This window comes from Mastacembelus armatus, chromosome 11 (assembly GCF_900324485.2).
Source record: "Mastacembelus armatus chromosome 11, fMasArm1.2, whole genome shotgun sequence".
NCBI classification, from domain to species: domain Eukaryota; kingdom Metazoa; phylum Chordata; class Actinopteri; order Synbranchiformes; family Mastacembelidae; genus Mastacembelus; species Mastacembelus armatus.
In genome coordinates, this window is record NC_046643.1 from 6,776,631 (window position 1) to 6,803,147 (window position 26,517).

The following is a 26,517-nucleotide window of genomic DNA, read 5'->3' on the forward strand; positions in this document are numbered from 1 at the left end:
TCCTGCTCCCTTTTCCCTCCCTCACTCCCTACTCTCCCCTTCTTCCTCTGCCCTTGCTCTGCCACACTCACAGTTTTTCACTTAACCTAGTTAGGACAGTGATACTTTTCATTATCTCACGCATTTGTTTGAAGTTTCCTTTTTCCTTGTCCACTTGTTATTTTATCCATAATTCATTCAGAAAGGCCTTTTTCTCCTGTGCTTTTCTGTGTGCGCATGTGTTTGTGTGCGGGGTGGGTGTGACCTGACCACTCTATATTTAGTTGCTGTGCCACTTTCTCCAGTCCCAGATTGCTGCAGAGCACAGGAAAGTGATTTGTCTGTGTTTAAACGTACCTTTTGTATTTGGTAGAAGAGAAAATCTGCCCCATATACAGTATACTTCAACTCCTTCTTTAAATACTTCTGCTGAAGATACTATACAATCCTGTCAGTCTATTGGTGGAAAATATGTTATCATATTCAGATATTTCTAGACAGATGACATCTAGATGCACGTGAAGCTGGTCAGATTGTGGCTAATCTGATGTAGAGGAGGCAAAGGAGAGTGGTTTAAAAAGAGGGAAAAATTTCTGTGGGTTAGAAGTATCTGTTTTTTTGGGAGGTGGCATGTGTTGTTTTTTTTTTTGTTTTGTTTTGTTTTTTTTGTTTTTTTTGTTAGTTTTTTGAAAATTATTATTAAATAAAGGATGATGTCTCTCTGAGCAGGCCTTAATCCCGTATCCGATAGATTTTACTGTACAGTAGTTCACAGAGCTACAATGTTCTCACTGTGTGCTCTCTCTGCATCTACACACACTGTCTCACACACGTCGTGGTTTTTGTGCTTGTCATTTTGTCAACATGAGGTTTTTCATTGACCTTTGATTAGCCTCTTGGCAGCCGACCAATCAGACAGCAAGTTTGTAGACTACATCAAAGAATGTTTTTATTTTGGAGGAGGAAATCACTTTGTGGTGAAAAGATGCTGACTTACTGTGGGTATTGTCGTTCAGCCTCGGTATGTAGAGGGGAGACAAATGCAAGTAAAAAAACATGAAGTGCCTAAGATAGCAAAGCCACCATTTCCTGCCAAAACTGCTTCATTACACTTTGGCATTGATTCTACAAGACACTGATCTTCGCTGGAGGCATTAACACCATTCTTCCAAAAGATGGCTCATTTGGGGTTTTGATGATTGTGGTGGAGAGCTCTAACACGTTGCTCAAAAATCTCCCATAGGTGTTTAACTGGGTTGATACATGGTGACTGTAAAGGCCACAGCATATTTTCATACTCATCACACCATTCAGTGACCCCCCCCCCTCGAGCTGTCTAGCATCTGTTGTTTCTTCACTCATTTGTACAGGTTTTTCCCTTAATTGTACTGTTTAGACTGCACTTTGAGAGTCACACAGCAATGAGGACAGTTAGAAAAGCTGCTTCAAAACTGCTCACAACAGCCATATTTAAGATACACAAGCAAACAGTAACATTGTGTTAACTTAATAAATAGTGCTTTGTCCTTATTTTTGCCCAGCTCACTTCTGTAGGCCTCTAATATCTGGGTTTTCCCTGCCATTATAAGACTTTGCCTGTGCTCATAACAGTGAGTAGAAAAGGGGTCTCTACCTCTCTGGAAAGAGGTTTCAAAAGTAAACAGTGTGGCAGGAAAACAGAGCATTTGGGGTTGCCAGTGCCCACTGCAGAGGTGGGCTGGAAACAGTATGAGAGAAGATTTCACTGGTAGCAGCTGCATCGCATGCTACAGTTAGCAAATTGATGACAGTAGCCTATTAAATGCATAGTTTTTACTCAAATAATATCGAAATGCCAAGCACATGCTCTCAAAGGTGACTTTGACTTGAGTATTAAAAATGTTTAGTCTGCATTTTTCACAATGTTTTGGCATTTTATCAACACCTGATTAAGCAAAAACATGTAATTTATTCACTGATCAATACTAACACTAATCATTCTAGCCGCAGTCTAATGTGACACCACTGCTCTCTTTATGGTGAGTGAAACTTTGTCTACATATGGTTCCCAGAAATAGAGGTGTAGATCAAGAGCTCTCTGTGTTGTGCTCCTCTCATTCATCATCTAAAAAGGACTACAAGCTCAAAGAGCGCAATGGGAAATGTAGTTGATCATGCTAATTTGTTTTTGGTAGCACCCTGAGGGAAGTCAGGAGACAAATGAGAGGAAGAAAGGAGAGTAAAAATAGAGACAAATCCTGATTCTCATCCATCTCCTCTGGTGGCAGAAAAGAATGAGCATCTCATTAGCATCCAGTCATAGATACAATGACATGCTGAAAGCAGATACTGGAGCACAGTTCACTATGAAACAGGAGTGTGTGTACACACGCATGCTTGAGTTTGCATCATAACAATAGTAAAAAAAAACAAACAAAAAAAACAATGGAGATATTACTCTTCCCCTTAATGTTGTACTCATTATGTAATACATGGTAACACTGTGTTCTTACCCCACAAGACTGTAAGACATGCAGGCTTATGATGTTGTATGCAGATCTAATGACAAATTTTTCATTTTATTTTTTCTAGTAAGTATAATGAGCATATTCACCAGATGATTGTTTCTGATAACCAATACAGGAAAACTGAGTAGGAATTCTTCCCTGATATGTACATTAAGGACGAAAGAGGAGAAAGTCAGAGACAGAGACAAATGGAACAAGATGTATAATCTGAGGCACCTGGGTAATATGACTTGTCTGGGTCATCAGTCACACAAAACAGACCTCTGCCCAGTCTGAAGGACAAAATCTGGGGCCTGTGTGTGTGTGTGTGTGTGTGTGTGTGTGTGTGTGTGTGTGTGTGTGTGTGTGTGTGTGTGTGTGTGTGTGTGTGTGTGTGTGTGTTGAAGCTGAGATGTCAATTTAATCACTGTAGGGACTTGGGTGTCTATATATATATCGGAGTTGCTCGAACAGGTTTTCACTTATTGAACATCTCCTGACAGGCATCCATTCACTTTTGACAGAACATTAACAGCACAGTGGGGAGATCTTTGGCACCATCATGCCCATGAGATCCAGCGTGACGTTTATTGGCTGATGGTTTATAGTTCAGGTTATTGCTGTGGGTTTTTTTGCGTTAATTCTCATGCGAACTATCCAATTATTCTTACATTTGTTCCAGACAAACCAGTATGTCAGACACATCAGTCAGTGTGTGTGCTGTGCCAGACAATTTTTCCCAGGAAACGGTTACAGTATTAGAGAGCCAGTGTTGGGGAAAATGTTAAAGCTTTTCTTAAGCAGCTGAACGTTAAGTCAGTATCGTGTGGTCATCAGTGAATATGAGCTGGTGCTCGTAGGAAAATGTTACAGATTAATAACGTCTTCTAGAGAAGGCAAACAGAGTTGAAGTGGGCAAATGTATTTATATTCATTTTTCTCAACTGACAGCTTGTTGTTCTTGTTTAATTGTGCCATTTAGAAAATCATCTGACTGGTTTGTACTGAAGGTGGAGAGAAATTTTGAAATCTGAGAAATCTCTATTTCTAAATTGAGAACATGCTGTGGCAATACCCAGGATACAAAAAGTCTAAAAGAAAATGTGTTGAATATGGTAAGTGGGGTGATCATTTTAGCTGTGTGGATGTCAGTGTCCACTGTCAGCTGGTTCATGGACTGCCTGAATTGGATACATTTGTGGTTCCCAGAAGATGAATCCTAATGACTTCAGTGATCCCCTGACCTTTGGTGTTATCATGAGATTGATGCCTGTGGTTTTGAGTGAAACTCCTAGGAACTGCAGTGGCCTGTGTCTTATAATGTTGCTTTATCCCGTTTCACCTCTGTTATAGCCAGACCTCCAACAGTTCTTTGTTTCCCCCAAACCTCCCGAGTTTGGCCTCACTGTTTCTCCCACTGTCGTTCCTGCTTGTGTGTGTGTGTGTGTGTGTGTGTGTGTGTGTGTGTGTGTGTGTGTGTGTGTGTGTGTGTGTGTGTGTGTGTGTGTGTGTGTGTGTGTGTGTGTGTGTGTGTGTGTGTGTGTGTGTGTGTGTGTGTGTGTGTGTGTGTGTGTGTGTGTGTGTGAGAACTGCTAGCAGTTTGAAATGGGTTTCAGCCTTCTGTGTGTAAAAACCAGGTCTCTCCAGATTACAAGCTGAGTAAATCTGCTTCATCCCAAATCATCTGCCCTCAAGGAAAGAAAACATCATGGCTCACCAACTGGGAAAGACGATGCTGAAAATAGACATGTTTTATTATTCTTCCATCAAACCTCATTGTTTTTGTCTTCTCTTTCTTGTCTCTGTCCAGGTTTCAGGAGAAATGAGGAGATGAGAGCGATGGAGGTGCTTCCCATCCTCAAAGAAAAAGTTGCCTTTTTATCAGGTAGGTTTGTGTGTGTGTGAATGAGAGTGTATCTCTAGCGCTCCCAAGTCTACCAACCTCGAGTGTCTGATAATGGTAGGCAAGGTTAATGAAACATGAAGTGGAGTATTTAGTTTACATACACACCCAACTCCCAGGTATTAAACTGTACACATACGCAGATTCTTTCTCTCCCTGTCTCCCTCTCACACACACACATACACACAGACAGTGTGGCTGCAATAATAAGCCACACACTGCTGTAAAAACTGATGGGGTCACACTAAAGCATACACACTCAACCCCTGACCTGTCATCACCTACATACATGCACACAGAGACTACACACAATACACACACACTGAATTTTATTGTTTAGGCAGTATCAGCAGGACTACAGAATAGAGAGCTACAGCTGCAAGTCTTTGCCCTCTCCAAAGGAAGCTCAACTCTCTCTCTCTCTCTCTCACACACACACACACACACACGTTGTGCCAGGGAAAACTCACAGGAGGCTGAACAGGAGATATGTACTGCCAAGAACATCTAGCAAGATTATTTGTACAACTCACAGACGTATTACTCAGTTTTGCTTATGTGTATGTATGTGGATTTTTATCACATGTTATCTATGGGGATACAAATCCACTGGAAAAATCTGGGACCTGAGCTTTACAAAATGCAATAACAAAATGAAATGTGTGTTAATTAGTGTGTATTTGCTGTACCCACACTCCTCTTTGGTCCCCTTGTGTGCGCAGCAAAGGTCATACTCAGAACCACAATGATGAGTACAATGACTCAGACAAATACACAGAAATTGAGGGATGGAGTGACAGGACGTTGTTGCCATAGAGATGACTTAGTATCAGCTACTGCATCCCATAGTAGTTGGAGTAATTGGCTTTGAAATGCAGGACGGAGGGAATCAGAGGAGGGGCTGCTGATGAAGAGGAGGGTAAATGAGCTAAGCCTATTATCCTGAATCCAGCCCCTTAATAAATTGGCCATGTTTGCCACGTGAGCGTTTGATTTTCTCCTCTGAGTAGCCAGGTCAAGCCTACAGGCACACAGCAACCCGACTCAACTCACTAATTTGTGGGCTGAGCACAGTCAGCCTGTGTTTACAAGTTCCCACGTGAGTGGATCAGCTCTCCACAGCCTGACAGGAACTAGGAGCAAAATATTTTTATGTTTGTAGTACCAGATATTTATATTTCAGTCCAGGACAGCATACTGTAAATATCACCCAACTACCAATTAAATTGACAAAATAATATACAGATGTCTGGGTTCAGGCTAGTCAAAAATATCAGACACTGTATGCTAAATTTTCACTCTGCTTAGAGATACTGTATGATATACAGTAACTATGTATGTGCCTTGCTTTCATGTGTTTATAATAAGCAAATCATTTATAATAAAATAATTTGAAATATATCAGCATCTATTGATTGACTGGCATGAAATTTTGCATTGACATTCATTATCCACAGATGATGTTTACCTCTGCCTTTGGTGATCTCTAACCTTTCATCTAACACCACCAGTGACATGAAAAGTGAGAAATATCTTAACATCTCTGGTTCAGACATTCATGAGCCCCAGATAGCAAATCCCACTCTCGTTGGAGACCGTGACTGACTCTGACTTTCCCTCTGGCACCAACAGAAGTATGATAGTTCCAGATTTGAGTGAAGCATCTGGACAGCTATTGGATTGATTGCCATAAAATTTAATACGGACATTCATGCTCTGCCAGGAAAAATAACTGTGTCCATCCCCTGCCTTTTCATCTAGTTTTATCATTAGGTCAGAATTTAAATTACATTACTTTGATTTATAACCAGATAAATTCAAAGCTGGAATTTGTGTGTCAGCTGTACATTATGTTTAGTGCTAATTGGGAAATGTTAACATGCTTACAAAATGTGGAAATGGTTATGGGTTGTCACTATGAGTATGTTGTTGACAGTGCTGGCATTAGCATTTAGCTCAAAGCACTACTGTAACTAAGTGTAGTTTCACAGGGCTGTTAGCATGGCCGTAGACTCGTAGTCTTGTCTACTTTGTGTTTACACATTTACACACATCAAAGATTAAAAAAACATCTTTTTAACAATACCATGTAGGAGGACACAGCCTAAAGCAAAGCGCTTAATGTGTGTTGTTATATTTTAAATAAAATAACACTTCCTTGTCTGTGAATTTTGATCGTGTATGATTCCTGGCTCTGAATGTTATTTTGATAGATGTAACTTTTATAAAATGTTGTCTGATATGGTTTCTCAGTGTCGGCTTTGTTTTATTAGATTATTTCCATTTCTTTTGGGTTTCTAGCAGAGTAAATATTAATTCAAATTAGTTGTAAAGCTGTTGTAAAGTGCATTTCATTTAGCAGGCTTAGCATGTCACATTTGTTGAATAAGCTAACTTGTTACTGTAACCCCCATTATGTTCCAGTCAAGATATTTTCTGATTTATTGAAACAAATGCAGAAATGCAGCGTTAGCCTTACAAACATGCTTGTAAATATGCCTATATCTCCTGACATGTTTTTACTCTAATCTGACTACTTCTGTGTGTATGTTTGTGGCCTCAGGTGGCAGAGACAGACGCGGAGGTCCGGTGTTAACGTTTCCATCACGTAGCAACCACGACAGAATACGAACTGACGACCTGCGGAGACTGATTGCCTACCTTGCCGGCATTCCTAGGTTACACATTCCTTAACATTTGTGCTGTGCTGTGTGCGTGAGTGCAGTAAATGTGTGTGTTGGGATTTATTTTTTTTAAGAGGTAGTGGATCAAAACGAAGCGAACACCCAGAGCAAGTGGATGAGGATCTCTAAGCAAACACGTGACAGAGCTGTGATGAACATGTGAGGGACAAGGGAGGAATGGAGAGAGAAATAATTTAAGACTGGTTTGCTAGCTGCAGCTCCTTCGCTGCCAAAAATCAGTTATATGGACATGGTGAGATGCTGAGACAGGGAGGGAAAGCCTGAACCACGAGTGGGATGTGTAACAGAAAAGAAATACAGGGATCAACAGAGAAAAAGCAGTAGAGAGAGGGGGGGAGGGGGGATTAAAACTGACAGAGATGGAGAGCGCATGTGTGAGGAGGTGTGTGTGAGCGAGGGAGCAGGCGAGCAAGTGTGTGTGTGTGTGTGTGTGTGAAAGCAAAACAAAGTGTCGCAGTAGCTCTGGCAGTGCAGCAGCAGCAGCAGCAGCAGTTTCTGTGGACCAGTAGCTCTTCGCCTCGCAGGTAAAACAGCTCTCCTACACCTCTCTGTTTAATTCTCTTTAGTCTGACAGTCACCTCCTCCAGCCATCTTCATCCATCCACCCCCTTTCCATCTGCTCTCCTCTCCTGTCAGGTCTATCACTTCATTGTCTCTATATGATTTAAAATGTGAGTAGATTCCCTGTCAATCTCCTTCTCTGAACTTTTTATGTCCTCCAGGCATGCAGATCCCTGGTGTTATCATGCCGTTTTCACATATCTTTAAAATCTCTTTTAACTGTGTGGCTTTTGGTGACCAAAGGCATACTATTTTGGGAAAGACAACATCTGCACACTGCTGCACACTAGCCATCTACTGACAGACTGTTACAGAGGGGAAGAGGTTTGGATGGATGGCAGAGGTCTTTATATATGCAATGATAGAAAGACGTAAGAATTATAGAAGTGTTCAAAGATAGAGGAATATTTTGTATTTTTCTACTATGTACAATATCAGAAAGTCGAAGCAATCGTTTTGTGAATTAGGACAGGTATAGGTTAAAACTCAGCAGATAATGCTAAGTTTTGCTATTGAAATCAGGGAGGCGTTTTTTGAAGCTCTTACTTGGTCATAGCAGATTTTAGTTTCAGGTGATAGTTCCATGTGTGTGTTATATGTTAATATTGGCGTAGCAGAGCACTGCTGCGACTGTACGTTGCTGATGTACAGATGTGTTAATTTGTACTTTTATAAATGCACACAATTGTGAGTCATTTGGCAGAGGTTTCAATGTGGGTGTGGATGTGTGTGTGGATACGTGAGTGGGTGTGTGGGATGTGTGTTTGCTGCGTAGGCTTTTCACAGTATAGAAAATGCGTCATCTCACTGTTTGTTTTGGTTATCCTTTCTCTTCTTTATCTTTTTCTTCTCTATCTCCCTTCTGTCTCCTCTCTCATCCTTTCCCATGCCTGTCATCTGTCTCCTGTCTCTCTCTCTCTGTCACGCTCGCTGGATTATACTCTGTCCAATCTCTCACCGACCCTGTCTCCCTCACGTCGTCCCTCTCTTCTCTTTAATTCCTCCCACTCTTGCTAACCTCCATCCCTATCCACCCCAGCGAGGAGGTGTGTAAACATGGCTTCACGGTCATCGTTGATATGCGCGGCTCAAAGTGGGACAGCATCAAGCCTTTGCTGAAGATCCTGCAGGAGTCGTTCCCGTCCTGTATCCACGTCGCCCTCATTATCAAACCAGACAACTTCTGGCAAAAACAGAGGACCAACTTTGGCAGCTCCAAGTTCGAATTTGAGGTGAGCTGAGGAAAACCTTTAGATTATATAATTTAAGTGGTTATTTTCAATTCTCATCTCTGTGGCTGTCAGTACGCTTCTGATACTACTGCCTCTTTCATCTGGAAAGTTGCAAACATGGCTTTTAACCCTATAAAAGGGTAGGATAAGTCTTACACAGTTATATTATTAAGATGCCAGAGTGTAGGAGATATATGGGAACTATTACAGTTCATAGTCAAAGCTACACATAAAAGGACTTGACCATTAGTTGTAATAAATTTTACAAAGCACACGAATAGAAAGACATTGTCTCAATTTTATACAGGCATTTGTGATGTTTTCCCTCCTTTGCCACCACTTGAGTTGTGAAAATAGCCGCCTTTCCCCCCCTGAGCTGCTCATTGTCAGCATATGTCACTATTTTCCTCACCCTGCTGCTTTGGATGCATACATCACCAGCCAGCTGTGTTGCAGAGGAGAAATTCCGTCACATTGAAACCAAAAACAGCACACAGCAGATCACGGGGATGAGTGTTTGTGATGCTGTCAGTCAAGCATTGGAACACATTTTCACAGCTAATTTAATGATATAATCACCAGAACAGGCCTATTTTTTAAGATCTGTCCTTTGTGATAAAATGACGCCAAAATGTCCACTGGTGTCATCTAACAAGCAGTGGTATAAAACAGTGAATGTTTTTGATGAGGACTGGATATCAGTTCCCCAACCTACTGTTTGATCTCCTATGTTAATGATCAGTGTTCATAGTAGCAAAACATTATTGGTATAAGCCTGAGTGTAGAGTGTTTTTTGCTACTGTCTGTGCTGGGATACCTGTACAGTACGCTTCTGATACTACTGCACTCTTTCCCTATCAGTGTCTGACTGTAGCTGTGTGAGTGAATGCACAGGCTAACTAGTACGACCTATATTGAATATTTGATAGGAAGAATAGCAACTTGCCATAGGGCAGATTACAATTATCCATCGACTTTGCTGCCATGCCACACAGCCATTGATTAGAGACATTGCCTGTGGATTTGTATTTGTGCGTCCCTTCATTTGTCATTACCTGACCTCGTGCAAATATGTATCTTGACTTTATTAAGACAAGGCACCTTTCCACTTGCATTGTTTAAGTAAATTTGATATAGCAATGTTGCTGGGACTAAAGTTATGTAGTGCCACAATTGTTCATGCCAATACAAACTAATCTGCTGTCTTTGGTATTCACACTTCCCATCAATACGTACCTTATTGGGTGTTACTGTGCAAGTCAGTGTGCATGTCTGTGTGTGTTTATAAAGGATTTACTCCTCACTTGTAAACCCAAGGTAGGACATGGTTCTTTCTGTCCTCTGTCTACAGAAACACTACCCAAACAACCCTGATCAGTCTCTCCCTCTCACCACTGAACAATACAAATCAATTAACTGGAACAATAGTGAATATAGCAGTATTGGTATTTTCCACTGGCAGGAGCTACTGTGAATTTTTTTTTTTTTTTTTTTTTTTTTTTTTACCCATGGACAACAGTGTGTTTCTGCATTGTTTGGCTACACAAAGCTATCTGACTATCGTTCGGTCTCTAGCCATCTCTGGCCATGTGTGTGGGGGTGTTGTGCGGAGGTGGCTTAGCAGAAACACAGAGGCACTGAAACCAAACAGGGAGATATTTCCTCACTGTAGTTTGGAAATTAATGTTTTAATATGCAACTGTTGCATAGAGAAGACTTTTATTTTACTGTAAAGTGAAGGACACCAGAGACAGTCAAGGAGAAACTGTAACAAGGACTTTTAAGTGTATTTTTTCTGATTAGAAATCATAGAAGAGAACAGCTTCTTTTGATCTGTGAAACAAGAGTTAATGGTTTAAAAGGTGCATTTTGGTGGCTCGGTTAAAAAACATTTTCGGTCCAGTGAAGCTGTGGTGTCTGCAGGATAATGAGGATAAAATTTATGAGAGTCGTTAATGTATTAAGTGAATAATTACATGGCTTTTCCAATAAATCACATCTCTTTAGGGACTGGTCGTGTCTTCTCTAAGTAACATTTTCAACGCAAACTTGAAGGAAGGAAAGAAACACAATGAGAGCACTGAAAAGATTAGAAACATTTTGCACTAAATTGACTGAAATTAACTTAAATCCTTACTAAATCTGCTTCAATCCCTCTCCTTCTCTTTATTTATATTATTTTTTCCCCATATTTTTTTCTTTAGACCACCATGGTGTCACTAGAGGGCCTAACAAAGGTAGTGGACCCTTCCCAGCTGACAGCAGACTTCGATGGTAGCCTGGACTACAACCATGAGGAGTGGATAGAGGTCAGAAAGCCTACCCATGCTGCCAGTCAGCGCTCTACTTCAAACTGTCTGTGTGTAGATCTATCCTGAAATCCCTAGTGACATTCAAGTTCAGAACCACCACCGTCAGAAAGGATGACAAGAAACTAAGTGGTTAAATGCATAAAAGAAAGAACTGATGAAAGCACAATTAAAATTACACAAGCAGTAGTTAGTCATAGTCATTGACCTTTAGATAATGGCTTATTGGTCTTTATGCAGATGTTTTTCTGTGTTTTTGTTTAGGTGCGTGTGGCGTTTGAGGAGTTCTCTGGCCATGCCACACAGATGCTGGCTCGACTAGAGGAGATGCAGGAAACTGTGTCGAGGAAAGATTTTCCCCAAGACTTGGAAGGAGCCAGGAGGATGATAGAAGAGCATGCCACACTGAAGAAAAAAGTCATTAAAGCCCCGATAGAGGAGCTGGATACTGAGGGACAGAGGTAAGCACACAGAAACATTTTCAGTGAGGGCTTCTTTTGTTTAAATTATAAAGGAATCTCTAAGATGCCAAACTGCCACCCATATTGTGCCCCCTTTCTAAGTAGAGTTTAAATCAACATCATGCATAGTACATTTTCTATTGAAAATTTGAATTGAAATATACCTTTAAATCATAGCTTGTGATCTTGTGTACACTTGTGTAAGTGTAATAATATGAATTAATTAAATTATTTATCTCATTTCACGTTTCACACAAGTGTAAAGTTTTTCTCAATTAAACTATTCACAAAGCTTTGACACAAGCTTTGAACCACATATTAAATCCATCTCCAGGTTGCTTCAACGCATCCAGAGCAGTGAGTCCTTCTCTAACCGTAATGGCAGCAGTGGTGGCAGCGGTGGCAGCAGCAGCAGCAGCAGTGGGGTGTGTAATGCTGACACCCAGGGCCTGGTGCCACGGATCACCCAGCTTTTAGACAAGCTGCACTCCACCCGACAACACCTCCACCAGTCCTGGCACGTCCGAAAGCTCCAGCTGGACCAGTGCTTCCAGCTCCGCCTGTTTGAACAGGACGCAGAGAAGGTTGGTGTATGGTGCGCGTTGTTCAATGTGGGCAATGATGTGGTGGTAATCTATAACTACAGTTGTTGATCGCCATAGGGCAGACAACTGCCAATATAAACAAAAACTTAATTACCCCCACAAAGAGGTATTGATTTATGCTGTGTAAGGGGAGCTCAGGAATTCATGCACTCTTCAACTGTGTTTCACAAATATAATGGGAGATAACACCTTATTGTCTTCACCCTCAATTGTATCTCAGGATGAGAAGCAGGAGTATGGAGGATGGCTTTTGCAGGTACTGGGCCACTTAACTCTGGCTGCCACCCAAACATCTCAGATGATGACAGCTGCAGCACAAAATAGAAAGAGACAGGGAGAGAAATTCAGAGATCCATGTTTGAGTGAGTGGAATAAAATAGCAGGTTGCAGCAGCAGAGAGAGCTGCAGTCTTGGATACACTGCAGTAGTAGGAGCTTGTTGCTAGGACACCATAGGCCACAAGTTGTTCTCTAGGAGAGCCTGAGAGGATACTCTTAATAGAGGCAGTCCATTTCTGAGTTCTGGCCTGGAAAGATGACAGCTCTGTGCACACTGCAGCAGTACACACACACACACCTATGCAGGTTTATCCACACGGCCAAGTGTCAGTTGTATGTTTTCACCTGCTCCTGCAGTGATCTGTGAAAGATAATGGTGCACTCGTACCATGTCTGCATATGTTTTTATTTGTCTGGCTAACCGTTTTTTTTTTTCTTTGGGTGTTTGTGTGTCTGTTCTGTCATTCCCAATGCTTCAGATGTTTGATTGGATCATGCACAACAAGGGTTTGTTCCTGGCAGGCTACACAGAGATTGGCAACAACCACCCCCACGCCGTAGAGCTGCAAACCCAGCACAACCACTTTGCTATGAACTGCATGGTAAGATACACACACACAGATTCACAGCAAGAGGTAATGCTTTTCCGCCCACTTTGACTATCAAGTCCATGCCCTGCACTGTATAATCATATAGTTATTGCACTTAGTTTCAACCCTCTAGTACTGTGTTTGAGTGGTTGTTTGGAGCTGCCTCTGCTTGTGTGCACTTGCACATTTTCTGCATGTTAGTAGCAGCACAAGCAGGTATTAAGTAATCCTATTCTTTATCCACAGCAAGCCTTACATAACCATTATGAAACTGTTGAAATGAGGAATCAATTTAGCTGCTAGAGTTTCTGTGGATGAGAAATGATGGTGACAGCCCAGTAGCCCTCGCTTTAGTCTGTCCTCCTCTATTATTTTCCTCCTTTCTTCAACCCTGTTGCCTCTGTCTATTTTTTGTTTTTATATATATACAATTTTTAGTAAAAATTTTAACCTCGTTTGTGTTAATTTAACCCCGCATTCTGGACAAATTTATTTTCACTTCTCCCCTTGTACCTATGTCCTGTCATGCAGAATGTGTATGTGAATATCAACCGCATCATGTCAGTCGGTAACCGGCTGCTGGAGTCGGGTCACTATGCCTCCCAGCAGATCAAACAGATCTCAGGCCAGCTGGAGCAGGAATGGAAGGCTTTCGCTGCAGCACTGGATGAACGCAGCACATTGTTGGAAATGTCAGCCAGTTTTCACCAGAAATGTGACCAGGTGAGTCAGACACAGATAAAGAATGTTTTAATTAACTGATTAATCTGGTTATTACTTTATTAATCAATTTGTTGATCTATGAAAATATAGTAAAAAAATGCCCCTAATATGTTCCTAGTGCCCTAAGTGACACTTTGAATTACTTGTTTAATTTAAACAGAGGTTCTGAACTGAAAGATATACTGATTATTACCACATAAGACAAAAGGAAATCTTCATATTCAGTAGTGAAGAACATCCAGCCCTGGAAGTGTTACAGAACGTTTAAGTATAAAGACTGATGAGTTATTTATGCAGAGGAACTGCTGTATCATTTTTCAGTATTAACCAATGTTAAAAACTTTCAGAAAATCAAATGCAGTTTTTGTAGAGAACCTGGTGTTTGATCTCATGTTTAAGTACCTTAGGAGCATTGAAACTAACTTGTCTATTCATCACAAAACTGTTAACACTTTTTGTAACTGTTGCTGCTAAGTTTTAGTTCTGAACAAAAGTAATTTATCTAAATTATGTGTTTGTAAATGCTTGACTTTCTGAGCTTTACATGAGAACACTGTCTCACTGTCATGTCTGTTTGCTAAATATGAAGCCAGTTAGTTGAGCTTAGCTGAGGCGTTGACCTTCACTATTCTATGAGAATCTATTGCAGTAGATACTCATAGACACACATACACACACTTTTTGGATTTTAAAATACCCCTTTGGCTTCAGTCTATCAAGACAAACAAACATACCATACATTTGCATAAATATATATTCAGTGTAAGTCAAGCATTTGTTATCTGTTGTTATTTCTGTGTGTGTTCATTAGTCTTGCCACTGTGGAGTGATTCATGGCATGGAAAAGCACACAGGCAGTATCCCAACTACGGAACATGGGTGGTACAACTTTTCCGCTTGGGAATATTGCCGTCATCAGATCAGCCTTTTATGTTTGTGAGCTGAAATAGGAACCGTTACCCCCCCCCCCCCCCAAAAAGGTTTCACCTCAACCTTTTCTGCTCCACACATGCAGAGAGGCTGATTTTGAGTCTCTGTGCTAGTGTATACTATTCCAATTATCATGGGAGGGATGTGTAAAGGGCAACAAAGAAATTACAATCACAAATGGCAATTGAAGCTTTTTATATTTCTTTGAGCCATTCATTTAAGCCATGGTTTGTTTTCTTTCCCTCCCGTCATGGGTAGGAAATTCTTGGAAGTCACCACATGCCAATGAATAGCATATTTAGCCATGGTCCACTCTTCTTTAAAAGCCATAAGAGAGCTTCTACACAGACATTTTTGCATGTTTAAGCCTAGTTATAGTAAAGAAAATGCTCCTTGCGTGATTTGATGTACGCTTTGGTATGTCTGACTAATGTGACTGCTGGAAAGAGCACAAGGACGTATACACCACCCAGCCTCATGCCATGTCTCATATTTTACATCTGAGTGGCAGTTTTTGTAAATGTGTGTTTGTGTGTGTGTGTTTTTTTTTTTTGTTTTTTTTTTATGTAGTACATGAGTAATGTGGACTCATGGTGTAAAGCATGTGGTGAAGTAGATTTGCCCTCCGAGCTTCAAGATCTTGAAGACGCCATTCACCATCACCAAGGCCTGTACGAACACATCACTTCTGCCTACTCTGAGGTAACATCACACTTAATACTTATTTAAGTTAAGTTGACATGTGTTCATAGGGTGACGGTGTCCTAAAAGTAATGTCACAACAAAATTAAAACATGGCCTTGTCATAGTTTAAGTTGCAGCACTGTCCTTATTGTTGTAGTTATCTTAACTGTGTTGTTAGAATGTAATTTATATACAATAGCTGTGGTAACCTTTCTGTTAGTTAAAAATAAACTTTAAAATGAATTTGACTTTCATTCTCTTTGAGGAATGCACCTTCATACAGGATCAAAATCAAAGCTTTTCCAGTCAACCTTGGCACATTACAACTCTGCACTCCAGTGAACTTAAAATAAATGACTACTTTGACACTGATGGTATTACAGGGCAAGAAACAACTTCTCACTATATTTCTCAGTAATTCCTCCTCTGTGGCACTGTGGTTTATCAGTTCTTTTATTGAGTTCATCCAAAGTAAGTGCTTCCCAGGTGATTGTCCATTGAGTTTGCTGGTTTTTTGTGTTTGAATGATGTTTATGGTAAATACCTACTGATACGTTTCACAATGTGCATTTGTATCATAGCTGTAAATATAGAATGCAATCATTTTCTAACCTCAGGTGAGCCAAGATGGCAAGGCCCTGTTGGACAAACTGCAGCGACCTTTGACCCCGGGTAGTGCCGATTCACTGACAGCATCAGCAAACTACTCCAAGGCAGTGCACCATGTTCTGGACATCATCCATGAGGTGCTACATCACCAGAGACAGCTGGAAAACATCTGGCAACACCGCAAAGTGCGGCTGCATCAGCGTCTGCAGCTTTGTGTCTTTCAACAGGACGTACAACAGGTACACACACATATGTGGTTTTGTTTACATACATGCACACGATGATTCCAACACATGGTAATTCGTGGACCAAACTTAATTGGCAGTTTTTTCAGTATAACATGATGAGGTTAGACAGTAATTTGAAAATAGCAGGGTACCCTACTGGTTAGAAGGACTGTACTCTTAATAGAGGGTTAGATCGCAGCAGCAGCCATGTTTCCTATCAAAATGTCCTTGAGCAAAATGCTGAAACTCTGTGTCTTCACTCATCATGCAATTCTGCGGAAAGGAACATTGGATAAATGCCTGAAATTTAAATTATCTCTGTGGAATGAAGACTTGAAAACAAGAATAATGAAGATGCAATAATCAAATCTGTCCAATATGATATAACAGTTGCATACTGTCCAAAAATCATGGGTTGTCCTGAGTGTGTTGACATGGCAACTATTGCTATGGCAACTGAATTGGGTCACATGTTCGTACAGATGCTGTTCATTAATGCATCCATTAACACTGTGAAGGACAAAGTGCAGGGAGGAGAGTGTGAAAAGAACAGCTCAGTGCAGGGCCTTGTACAAGCCTGATCATTATTTTGGTTGTTCCTCTCCTCTTACACACACTTATCAACATCACTTGTGGCTCAGCTATCACCTCAGAGCACCCCCTTGTGGTTGCCTATATTTCCTAATATCTGGCTCAATCTGTGTGACACTGCACAGGTGCTGGACTGGATAGAAAACCATGGTGAGGCCTTCCTCAGCAAACATACAGGTGTAGGAAAGTCCCTCCACAGAGCCCGAGCTCTACAGAAAAGGCACGAAGACTTTGAGGAAGTGGCACAGGTATTTTTTGTTTCATTTCTCTTTGTCTTACTGAGTTAGAGTCAAGCTGATGGATATTTACTTTACAGTTTAAGATTTGCATGCAAAATATGTATAAATTTAGCAATAAGTAATTTCAGTGCAAGACTTTTATTAATTAAGCTAATGGTGAAGTATTTTTAGATTGCAATATTTGGCAACTTTAACCCTAACCTCGAGGTAAACAATCAGAATACTTTGTCCAGTATAACCTAAGCACTCTTCCCCTGAATGTCAGTTCTTAACAACTTTAACCACAACATAGCAACCTTTCGATAACCCACCTTTATAACCATTTATTCCTGTAACATTTTCTCTTCCTCTTTATCTCTCCTTTCTTCTCTCTTTCAGCCATTCTCTGTTTCTGTTTCTTTTCACTAGTTAGCCCTGTGATCACTGACTGCGTCTTCTGTGTCTTCTGCATATCCCATTTTTCATTTTCTCTTGCTTCTAGTCTGACTCCCTGCTTTTGTTCAAAATATATTTTGGTAGCATCACATTGTCTGTCTGGATTAATCCATCTCTTCTTTTGGTGCCTGCCTTTCTGTAGAATACATACACCAATGCAGACAAGCTGCTGGAGGCAGCTGAGCAGCTGGCCCAGACAGGAGAGTGCGATCCAGAGGAGATCTACCAGGCCGCCCACCAGCTCGAAGACAGAATCCAAGACTTTGTTCGGCGTGTGGAACAGCGCAAAGTCCTGCTGGACATGTCTGTCGCCTTCCACACACACGTCAAAGAGGTAGGCAGGGAGGGTGACGTAATCCTGAAGTGGATGGTGGGCTGTGTGTGTGTGTGTGTGTGTGTGTGTGTGTGTGTGTGTGTGTGTGTGTGTGTGTGTGTGTGTGTGTGGGGATGAGAGCTTTCACAGTGCTCTCTGAGCAACAGGGAAATAATTAACAGGTACAGTGGAATATCTGTGTATTGTTTTGTTTTTAGACATTTAGTCACAGAGATTTTTAAAAACTGAAACTGCTTTTGTAACAGCAAAAAGCAATGCCACATTTTAATGTTCTGTTCTGCTCAGAGTTTTGACAACTAGTGTGAGCCTCATTGCCTAACATCAAACATGTGCAGCATGTTTTAATGTGTCTAAATATATGTATATGACAGTTAAATAAAATAAAAGCTCATGACAGAGGAGCACTCTGTACTACAGTTCACTTGAATTAAGTTGCAAAACAAACTGACAAAAAAACAGTATTATGCTAACACATTTCTTCACCTGACACCTCCTGAAGCTCTGGACATGGTTGGAGGAGCTCCAGAAGGAGCTGCTGGACGATGTTTACGCTGAGTCAGTGGAGGCTGTGCAGGATCTGATCAAACGCTTCGGCCAGCAGCAGCAGACCACACTGCAGGTCACTGTCAATGTCATCAAGGAGGGAGAGGACCTCATCCAGCAGCTCAGGTACATATTAACAGACCTGACTCAAACTGAAAAGTTTTAGATGGTCTTTAAAAAGCAAATTAAGATTTTTTTAATTTTTTTTTACACTTCTCAACAGTGGACAAATCCTTTGTGTAGAGTGTGTTTTCTAAAACTTGAAGCGAAATCAAAATCTACAAATTAGCAGAGATGGAAAATAAAAATGGTAATCCCCTCTCATAGGGACCTGAAACTAGTCTATATTTTGATTCTGATGAGATAGTCTAATGCCATCCTCAAAGCTAATGCTAGTACTACTACTGAATAATGTAAATCTAGACTATAACCAATAAACTGACCCCAGCTGTTCCCTTAAATTGCTTAAACTAGTAGTTCAGAGATAGGAAACAGCAGCTGTGAAAGAAATTAACATAATAGTGCACACATGCTCAGCAAGTGATATAGTAACCCTCTGAGCCAATTAGTGACAATTAAAATGTAAAAATTACAAATATGTTTAGTTACATATTCATCCTCAATTAGTCTTTCTCTCACTGAACACTGATATTGAATAGAGCTTTGGCAGGGTGTGTTAGACACAAACAGATTTGGAATTAAGACGTGTACAAATGTGTAAACAGTGAAAAGAGCTAAATATATGCAATGAAATAGCCTGTCAGTGTAATTCTTAATGCAATGAAATGCATGAAAACCGAAAAAGAAAGCTGAGATGGATGGGAGGAGGTGGATGCACTTGATCCTCATTCTCAAACTCTATTTTTACACCGAGGATGTTCCAATCCCTCTTCGTCCTTCCTCTTCATCCACCCCCTTTTTTCTTTTTCTGTTTTTCTCTTTCTTTCCATCCCTCTCTCTTGTGTTTTGGCTCCACTGTGAATTCTTGCATAAGTCTGCTTTTACAAGCATGTGTCTCTATCTGTGCAGCAGTCTCCCCGGGAGGCCTCAGTAACTGCACACACCTTGTTTGTGCTTGTGTGTGCCAGAGAGACTGTACTGCATGTCTGCTCATGTGCGTTCATGTATGTCCTTTTTAATGTGGGCGTGCACCTGTCATGCTTACTGATCAACCTGAAGATTCTGACATCCAGTCTTTTCTTACCCATATTTTGTCTCTTGTCTCGTCACTGTGTTTTCATGTATCATGCATGTGTGAACCTGTCAAATTGATCATTCACAATCTGTTTCAGTTTTCCAGCTCACTTTCTTCCTTGATACTATATTCATGTGTGTACAGTGTCAGATTTAGTATCAGTGGTGGTCTTTTTTAAAAATTTAGATATCAGCTATGTTGTGCGATTCAGCAATGGGATTGTCAATATCATGTATTATACTTTTTTTTTTTTTTTTTTACTTACAGTATTGGTGATCAGTGTAGCTCAGGTTTAATGGAAATCTTCTTAGTGTCAAATGATTCTTTTGTAGCACTTTGGACTTTAGTGAAGTCTGCATCAAATTTTATATATTTATATTTTTAATTATCTGCAGCCACTGGTTTACAATGCAAGAATTATTTATCCTGCATTTAACAACAGGACTGTATTGTGGATAGTCTAAGGGAAATATCAATATAAAAAATAATAAAATAAAAATGTAAATTGATAATGAAATCCAGTAATATTTATCTACAATGAGAATCATCTAGACAAAAAAGATGTTTTTATTTATATAATTTTAGATTAATATATTAAAAGTTAAATTACATAGATTAAATAGGTTATAGGTTTGATATAGGGAAATTATAAGATAGAAATCTGGTCTACAAATCTTGAATTTAAAATTTTAAGGTTAATTCTCAAGCAGTGCTCTCCTTAGTTCTAATGACATTATTAATCAGCTGGTCCACTATATTACAGCTGAATAAACCACTGCAGGCTGTGCTGCAGTTTTTAATGCAGCTAGGTCTGCTGGCATAATGCCCCACAGTATCTTTATAGCTGTTTTTAAAGTGCACCTCACAGCCTCTCACAACTTACTGCTTAACTGTGCGTTTCTGTGCCAGGGACTCAGCCATCTCTAGCAACAAGACGCCACACAACAGCTCCATCAACCACATCGAGAGTGTCCTGCAGCAGCTGGATGAGGCCCAGGCCCAGATGGAGGAGCTCTTCCAGGAGAGGAAGATCAAGCTGGAGCTCTTCCTACAGCTCCGCATCTTCGAGAGGGATGCCATTGATGTGAGTCTGCTTGGGAGGATTGGTGTGTGTCTGTACATGTGAAAAAATACATGTATGTAAAGTTTAATTGTGTTCACAAGAAAATACAAATTGTATTCCATTCAGACCTTTTTGTTTTGTCACGTGTTTCTGTATAATCAGTTTATCAAATGTAGAAAATGTCCCCCATGCAGCATAATCCCTGCTACATCCTGTAGTGTAGCAACCTCTTCGTAAATGTCTCTGTCCAAGTATTTTTGATACTTCTATATGCAATATTTTGAAACAAAAACATTTTGTTTCCATCCAGCACTGTCTGTAAATATTTTACTTGTTTGTGACCTCTGAAAAATGGAATGTTATTGTCTGTCCTCAGATCATCTCTGACCTGGAGTCATGGAATGAGGAGCTGACAGGTCAGATGAATGATTTTGACACAGAGGACCTGACACTGGCCGAGCAGAGGCTGCAGAACCACGCTGACAAGGCCCTGACCATGAACAACCTCACCTTTGACGTCATCCACCAGGGACAGGAGCTGCTGCAGTATGTCAACGAAGTCCAGGCCTCTGGTGCGTGCACCCCCAACACTCTGTCTGCAGTACCATGCCATCCAGGGTTACTTTGATAAATGACATACAATCACCTTCTTTCAGCATTCTTTGGTTTTTGTTTTTTCTTTTCTAAAAATCAATTTCTGGCAGCAAGTTTTAGAAAAACCTCTTCAGTCTTCTTTACTGTTGTGCATCTGCCCTCTTATGATACTGTTATCAGAATCTGTTCAGTCTCAAGTGCTGTGAAGTAGAAGTGAAGAGATGTTTGACTGTCCCTTGGTTGCTACCTCAGACGTCAGTCATCATCCAGTGGAGGTTGAAAACAGGATACAGCTCATGTTGACTGTTGCTGCACAGATTTCTGTGTTAGCCACATTAGTTTCATATTGATACTGTGTAGGTGTCGTGGGCCAGTTTCACTCAGTGTTTGTGATGAGAAGCACCCACTCACTAACCATAATAACTCACCTGTGATCTCACATGCTAATAGGTGCTCTCTAAAAGCACACAAGGAATGGTTACATCACATCACGTGTATTGGAATATACTGATAATATAATTCAAGTACTTCAAGTTGCTTTACAAGACAGGGCAGGCAGATGCCAGTCAGTCAGTACTGCTGTTACCGATAACGGTGATCTATGCACCCAAAACTTGTGTCCTCCCTCCAGGTGTGGAGCTGCTGTGTGATCGTGACGTTGACATGGCCACGAGAGTTCAGGACCTTCTGGAGTTTCTTCATGAAAAACAGCAAGAGCTGGACTTGGCAGCTGAGCAGCACCGTAGGCACCTTGAGCAGTGTGTCCAGCTGAGACACCTGCAAGCTGAAGTAAAACAGGTAGGACTCAAATAAATCTCTGCAGTGAGAGCCATCTGCAAGCCCAGATTTTGCAACCACATTATATTTGCAAATACTTTAAAATAAAGAGTTGGACTGTGGACATTTGATCACAGCTTTCGTCTTTTTTTTTTTTTTTTTTTAATCAGGTTCTGGGTTGGATTCGTAATGGTGAGTCAATGCTGAACGCTGGTCTAATCACAGCCAGCTCCCTGCAGGAAGCTGAGCAACTGCAGCGCGAACATGAACAGTTTCAACACGCTATTGAGGTGAGATGGTGTTTGTTTATCCAGCAATTGCTCCCACTATGTTTTCTGTCCAAAGTCTAAAGCCATTTTGGTAAATGCTCATTATTTGTTGATTCTAAGTTCCTTATTTCTCCACCACTCATGTCCGCAGAAAACCCACCAGAGCGCCCTTCAAGTTCAGCAGAAGGCAGAGGCTCTGCTCCAGGCCAACCACTATGACATGGACCTGATCAGAGACTGTGCAGAGAGTGTGGCCTCCCACTGGCAGCAGCTCATGTTGAAGATGGAGGACAGACTCAAGCTGGTCAATGCCTCTGTGGCCTTCTATAAGACCTCTGAGCAGGTAGGAGAACCTATTCAATTTGACTGTTATGTGTCCCCAAAATTTCACGAAAAACACAATTCAGCGTGTTCCCCAGAAACCAGACAAAATGCTTTTCTCTGAGCAGGTGTGCAGTGTGTTGGAGAGCCTGGAGCAGGAATACAAGAGAGAGGAGGACTGGTGTGGAGGAGCTGACAAACTGGGACCCAACTGTGAAACAGACCATGTCATGCCCATGATCAGTAAACACCTGGAGCAGAAGGAAGCTTTCCTGAAGGTACACACACACAAAAACTCATAACCAAACCAGAAAGCACAGTTTCAGGTTGCACAAGTGAACTCAGTGTGTGCTAATCTTTCAATCAGGCTTGCACTCTGGCCAGAAGAAATGCAGATGTCTTCCTCAAGTACATGCACAGGAACAGTGTCAACATGCCTGGGATGCTGAGCCACGTCAAAGCACCAGAACAGCAGGTTAAAAGTGAGTGTCACAAAAGTCAGGTTTTAAATGGAGAGTGTGATAGTAGATGACAAGCAAGTTCTCAAGATTTAGTTATAAGATGTGAGTAAATAGTTGAAAAGCAAAACTGAGAGGACAAATAGAAAAAAGAGAGTAAAAAGTAAATACACTGGCTAAATGGTTGAAATATCAAGCCATTCAGGGTAGTAACAGAAAAATGTAAAGAACAGTGTATATGAATAATGTTAAAGAAAGTTCAAGAAACTTATTTTGGCTTTTTACATGTCATTAATAAAAATGATGAAATTACCCCATTTTGTGAGGTTAACAGGAGGTGACCAAATTTCTCCTGTGACACAGCAGTATACAGTAAATAACCAATCACATATGTAAGTAAATTGCAGACTTCAAAAACTGTTCAGTTCCTGTAATTACAGATCGGGGCTCTGCATTGATGCTATGTGTTATGTGTTGCACTGATTAAATCCTTCGAGTTGTGTGGGAGTGTTAGGTGCTGAATACCCGAGTCCTGAGTGTTTTCTTTGTTTCTGTTGTGTTCAGACATCCTCAATGAGCTCCTGCAGAGAGAGAATCGTGTTCTCCACTTCTGGACCATGAGGAAGCGACGGCTGGATCAGTGTCAGCAGTATGTGGTGTTCGAACGCAGCGCCAAGCAGGTACATGAAACAGATAACCGCTTAGTTTTGGGGCAGGTAGATAACCTTAACTGACAAGACAGAAATAAACATTTGCATAGCTGTGGTAGTATAGCAATATGCTGTGCTCACTGTTGTCTTGTACACTGACATGTGTGTGTCATGTATGTCTGTGTATGTTTAGGCTCTGGAGTGGATTCATGACACTGGGGAGTTTTACCTGTCAACACACACTTCTACCGGCTCAAGTATCCATCACACACAGGAACTGCTGAAGGAGCATGAGGACTTTCACATCACAGCCAAGGTAGGCCTCACACACACACTGCCATGTTACTTTGTGTTTGTGTGTCCATGCGGCATGTGACACACTCTGTTCCTCTATTACAGCAAACCAAGGAGCGCGTGAAGCTGCTGATACAGCTGGCTGATGGCTTCTGTGAAAAAGGCCACAGTCACGCTGGGGAGATCAAAAAGTGGGTGACAGCTGTGGATAAACGCTACCGAGACTTTTCCTTGCGCATGGACAAGTACCGCTGCAGCCTGGAGAAGGCCCTGGGCATCTCCTCAGACTCTAACAAAGCAGTGAGTGCTGATGTGTTTTGGCAGGAAATTACAGCTGTCGAAAATTGGTTAATTCACAATCTCACTTTCTTGGTCAGTCTCTTTAAATCTTTTACGTTGTCTCTTTCTGTGCCAGAGTAAAGATCTCCAGTTGGACATCATCCCAGCCGCAGCTCCAGGGTCAGAGGTCAAGCTGAGGGATGCCGCCCATGAACTAAATGAGGAGAAACGAAAGTCGGCACGCAGAAAGGAGTATGGCACCGCTTTGTGTTTATGTCAATCAGCTAAAGAGTTACAAAGTTGTTAGTTCCAAATCATTTTGCACACTGAGAAGCGCTCACTGAAACTGTTCCTCATTTAGCTTGTGTCTGACCACTATACCTCAAAATAAAACACATAGTAGCAAGTCAGAGTTTTCATTCTGCTGTTGGAAAAATGTTTTATTGCACAGAAGCACCAGCAGCTAAATTACTGCTTTAGTGCTCAAAATATGCATCCGAGCAGCCTAGTGAGTACTGAGATGTCATTGCACCTGTCTCTGTGCTTGTCAACAGTGACATTAACACTGAACCCCTACAATAGCAGTAAGTGGCTCTGAATAAGAAAGTGAGTGAGTTCAGTGTAATGTACATAAATAATAGATTTATGTGTTTTAACATCCTCCTCCACACATCAGCCTCGGAACTGCAAACACAAGAGTCAGCCTCCACGAGAGAACAAATGAATCTCCATGTAGTGCGCAGGAACCTGGGCAGCACAAATCATGAGCATGATTTCAGTCATTCTCGGCCAGTTTATGACCAGGTTTTATGGCCCGTAACTCTTTCATTATTCATTACCCTAAATGGATGAAGGAGTCTTGAAAAGGAACTAATGGCATGGTGATTTTTCATTGTATGGATGAGGACACAATGTCAGGCACTAACTTTGTGTGCGCGCATTTGTGTGTGTTTAGGTTCATCATGGCAGAGCTGATTCAGACAGAAAAAGCCTACGTGCGAGACCTGCGGGAGTGCATGGATGTGAGTTCAGCTTCACAGCCCACGACTGTTAACCTGTTCCATGCCAGGCATGCAACCACTTTTCACACAAAATCTGAAGAAGTATCAGTGTCCTGTTGAAGAGCTTGGCTTTGTCTTTTTTATCTTGTCCATGCAGACCTACCTCTGGGAGATGACCAGTGGAGTGGAGGAGATTCCTCCAGGCATCATAAACAAGGAGCACATCATCTTTGGAAACATGCAGGACCTCTATGAATTCCACCATAAGTAAGACACATAACTTAGGTCACTCTCTAATGAATGTCATATTGAATTTTAAGCTTGATCTGAAAGTAATAATAGCACAGTAATGCAAATCAGACCTAGATTGAAGTACAATCAAATTTTAAAACTATTTAGTACTGTTAACTACATTTCCTACGTTGTTAATGATTTGTCAGAGATTTTATTTTTTTTACACTTAGTTTAGGTGTAAGTTTTTTTTTTTTTATCTAATTAAGCTCTTGTGCTAGTGCAGTTTGTCACATTTTAATCCCTTATTGTATTAGCATCTTCCTCAAAGAGTTGGAGAAATATGAGCAGCTACCAGAGGATGTTGGGCATTGCTTTGTCACCTGGGTATGTATCGTCTGTTCTTCTGCTTTTGCTGAATGTGCCGAACTTGCCATTCAATTAAAATATGTTGTATCTTATACCATAATAATAACCATTTAGACCCATCAACCCTTAATGTGTCTGGAAAAATATTCCACATTTCAGTTAATGGTATGATTTATTGCTTTTCTGGGGGTTATTTTCTAAATTAGTTTTTAATTTACATTACAAGTTACATTCATTACAACCAGTTTCTCTTCTCTCCTAGGCCGATAAGTTCCAGATGTATGTGAACTACTGCAAGAACAAACCCGACTCCACCCAGCTCATCCTGGAACACGCTGGGAACTACTTTGATGTAAGCATTGTCTTGTGTTGGCTGAAATTGACCTAGATGGTCTTTGACAGCTGCGTCATATTTTATCACTGTCCTTCTCTCTGTGGGTGTTAACAGGAGATTCAGCAAAGACATCGACTGGCCAACTCCATCTCTTCCTATCTGATCAAACCTGTGCAGAGAATCACCAAGTATCAGCTTCTCCTGAAGGTAACCCACCGTACCAAACCTCACAGCTGTGGTCATTGTCTCCATGGTTTC

At 41.0% G+C, this 26,517-nt stretch overlaps 1 protein-coding gene across 4 annotated transcripts in view; it reads left to right on the forward strand.

Moving 5' to 3' along the window:
- Positions 1-26,517, forward strand: part of LOC113126736 (triple functional domain protein) — a 64,795-nt gene that overhangs the window by 20,923 nt on the left and 17,355 nt on the right. For all 4 annotated transcript variants that reach the window (XM_026300842.1, XM_026300843.1, XM_026300844.1 and 1 more), the window contains exons 3-31: positions 4,276-4,350; positions 6,932-7,046; positions 8,674-8,866; positions 11,071-11,175; positions 11,440-11,636; positions 11,971-12,220; positions 12,999-13,121; positions 13,641-13,832; positions 15,333-15,464; positions 16,064-16,294; positions 16,999-17,121; positions 17,690-17,881; positions 18,381-18,550; positions 20,529-20,703; positions 21,059-21,254; positions 21,908-22,074; positions 22,224-22,343; positions 22,474-22,665; positions 22,772-22,921; positions 23,011-23,125; positions 23,666-23,781; positions 23,945-24,067; positions 24,151-24,345; positions 24,461-24,576; positions 25,280-25,346; positions 25,483-25,592; positions 25,874-25,943; positions 26,188-26,277; positions 26,374-26,466. In XM_026300842.1, coding sequence (XP_026156627.1) covers positions 4,276-4,350; positions 6,932-7,046; positions 8,674-8,866; positions 11,071-11,175; positions 11,440-11,636; positions 11,971-12,220; positions 12,999-13,121; positions 13,641-13,832; positions 15,333-15,464; positions 16,064-16,294; positions 16,999-17,121; positions 17,690-17,881; positions 18,381-18,550; positions 20,529-20,703; positions 21,059-21,254; positions 21,908-22,074; positions 22,224-22,343; positions 22,474-22,665; positions 22,772-22,921; positions 23,011-23,125; positions 23,666-23,781; positions 23,945-24,067; positions 24,151-24,345; positions 24,461-24,576; positions 25,280-25,346; positions 25,483-25,592; positions 25,874-25,943; positions 26,188-26,277; positions 26,374-26,466 — 4,193 coding nt within the window. The remainder of the gene's footprint in view (positions 1-4,275; positions 4,351-6,931; positions 7,047-8,673; positions 8,867-11,070; positions 11,176-11,439; positions 11,637-11,970; positions 12,221-12,998; positions 13,122-13,640; positions 13,833-15,332; positions 15,465-16,063; positions 16,295-16,998; positions 17,122-17,689; positions 17,882-18,380; positions 18,551-20,528; positions 20,704-21,058; positions 21,255-21,907; positions 22,075-22,223; positions 22,344-22,473; positions 22,666-22,771; positions 22,922-23,010; positions 23,126-23,665; positions 23,782-23,944; positions 24,068-24,150; positions 24,346-24,460; positions 24,577-25,279; positions 25,347-25,482; positions 25,593-25,873; positions 25,944-26,187; positions 26,278-26,373; positions 26,467-26,517) is intronic.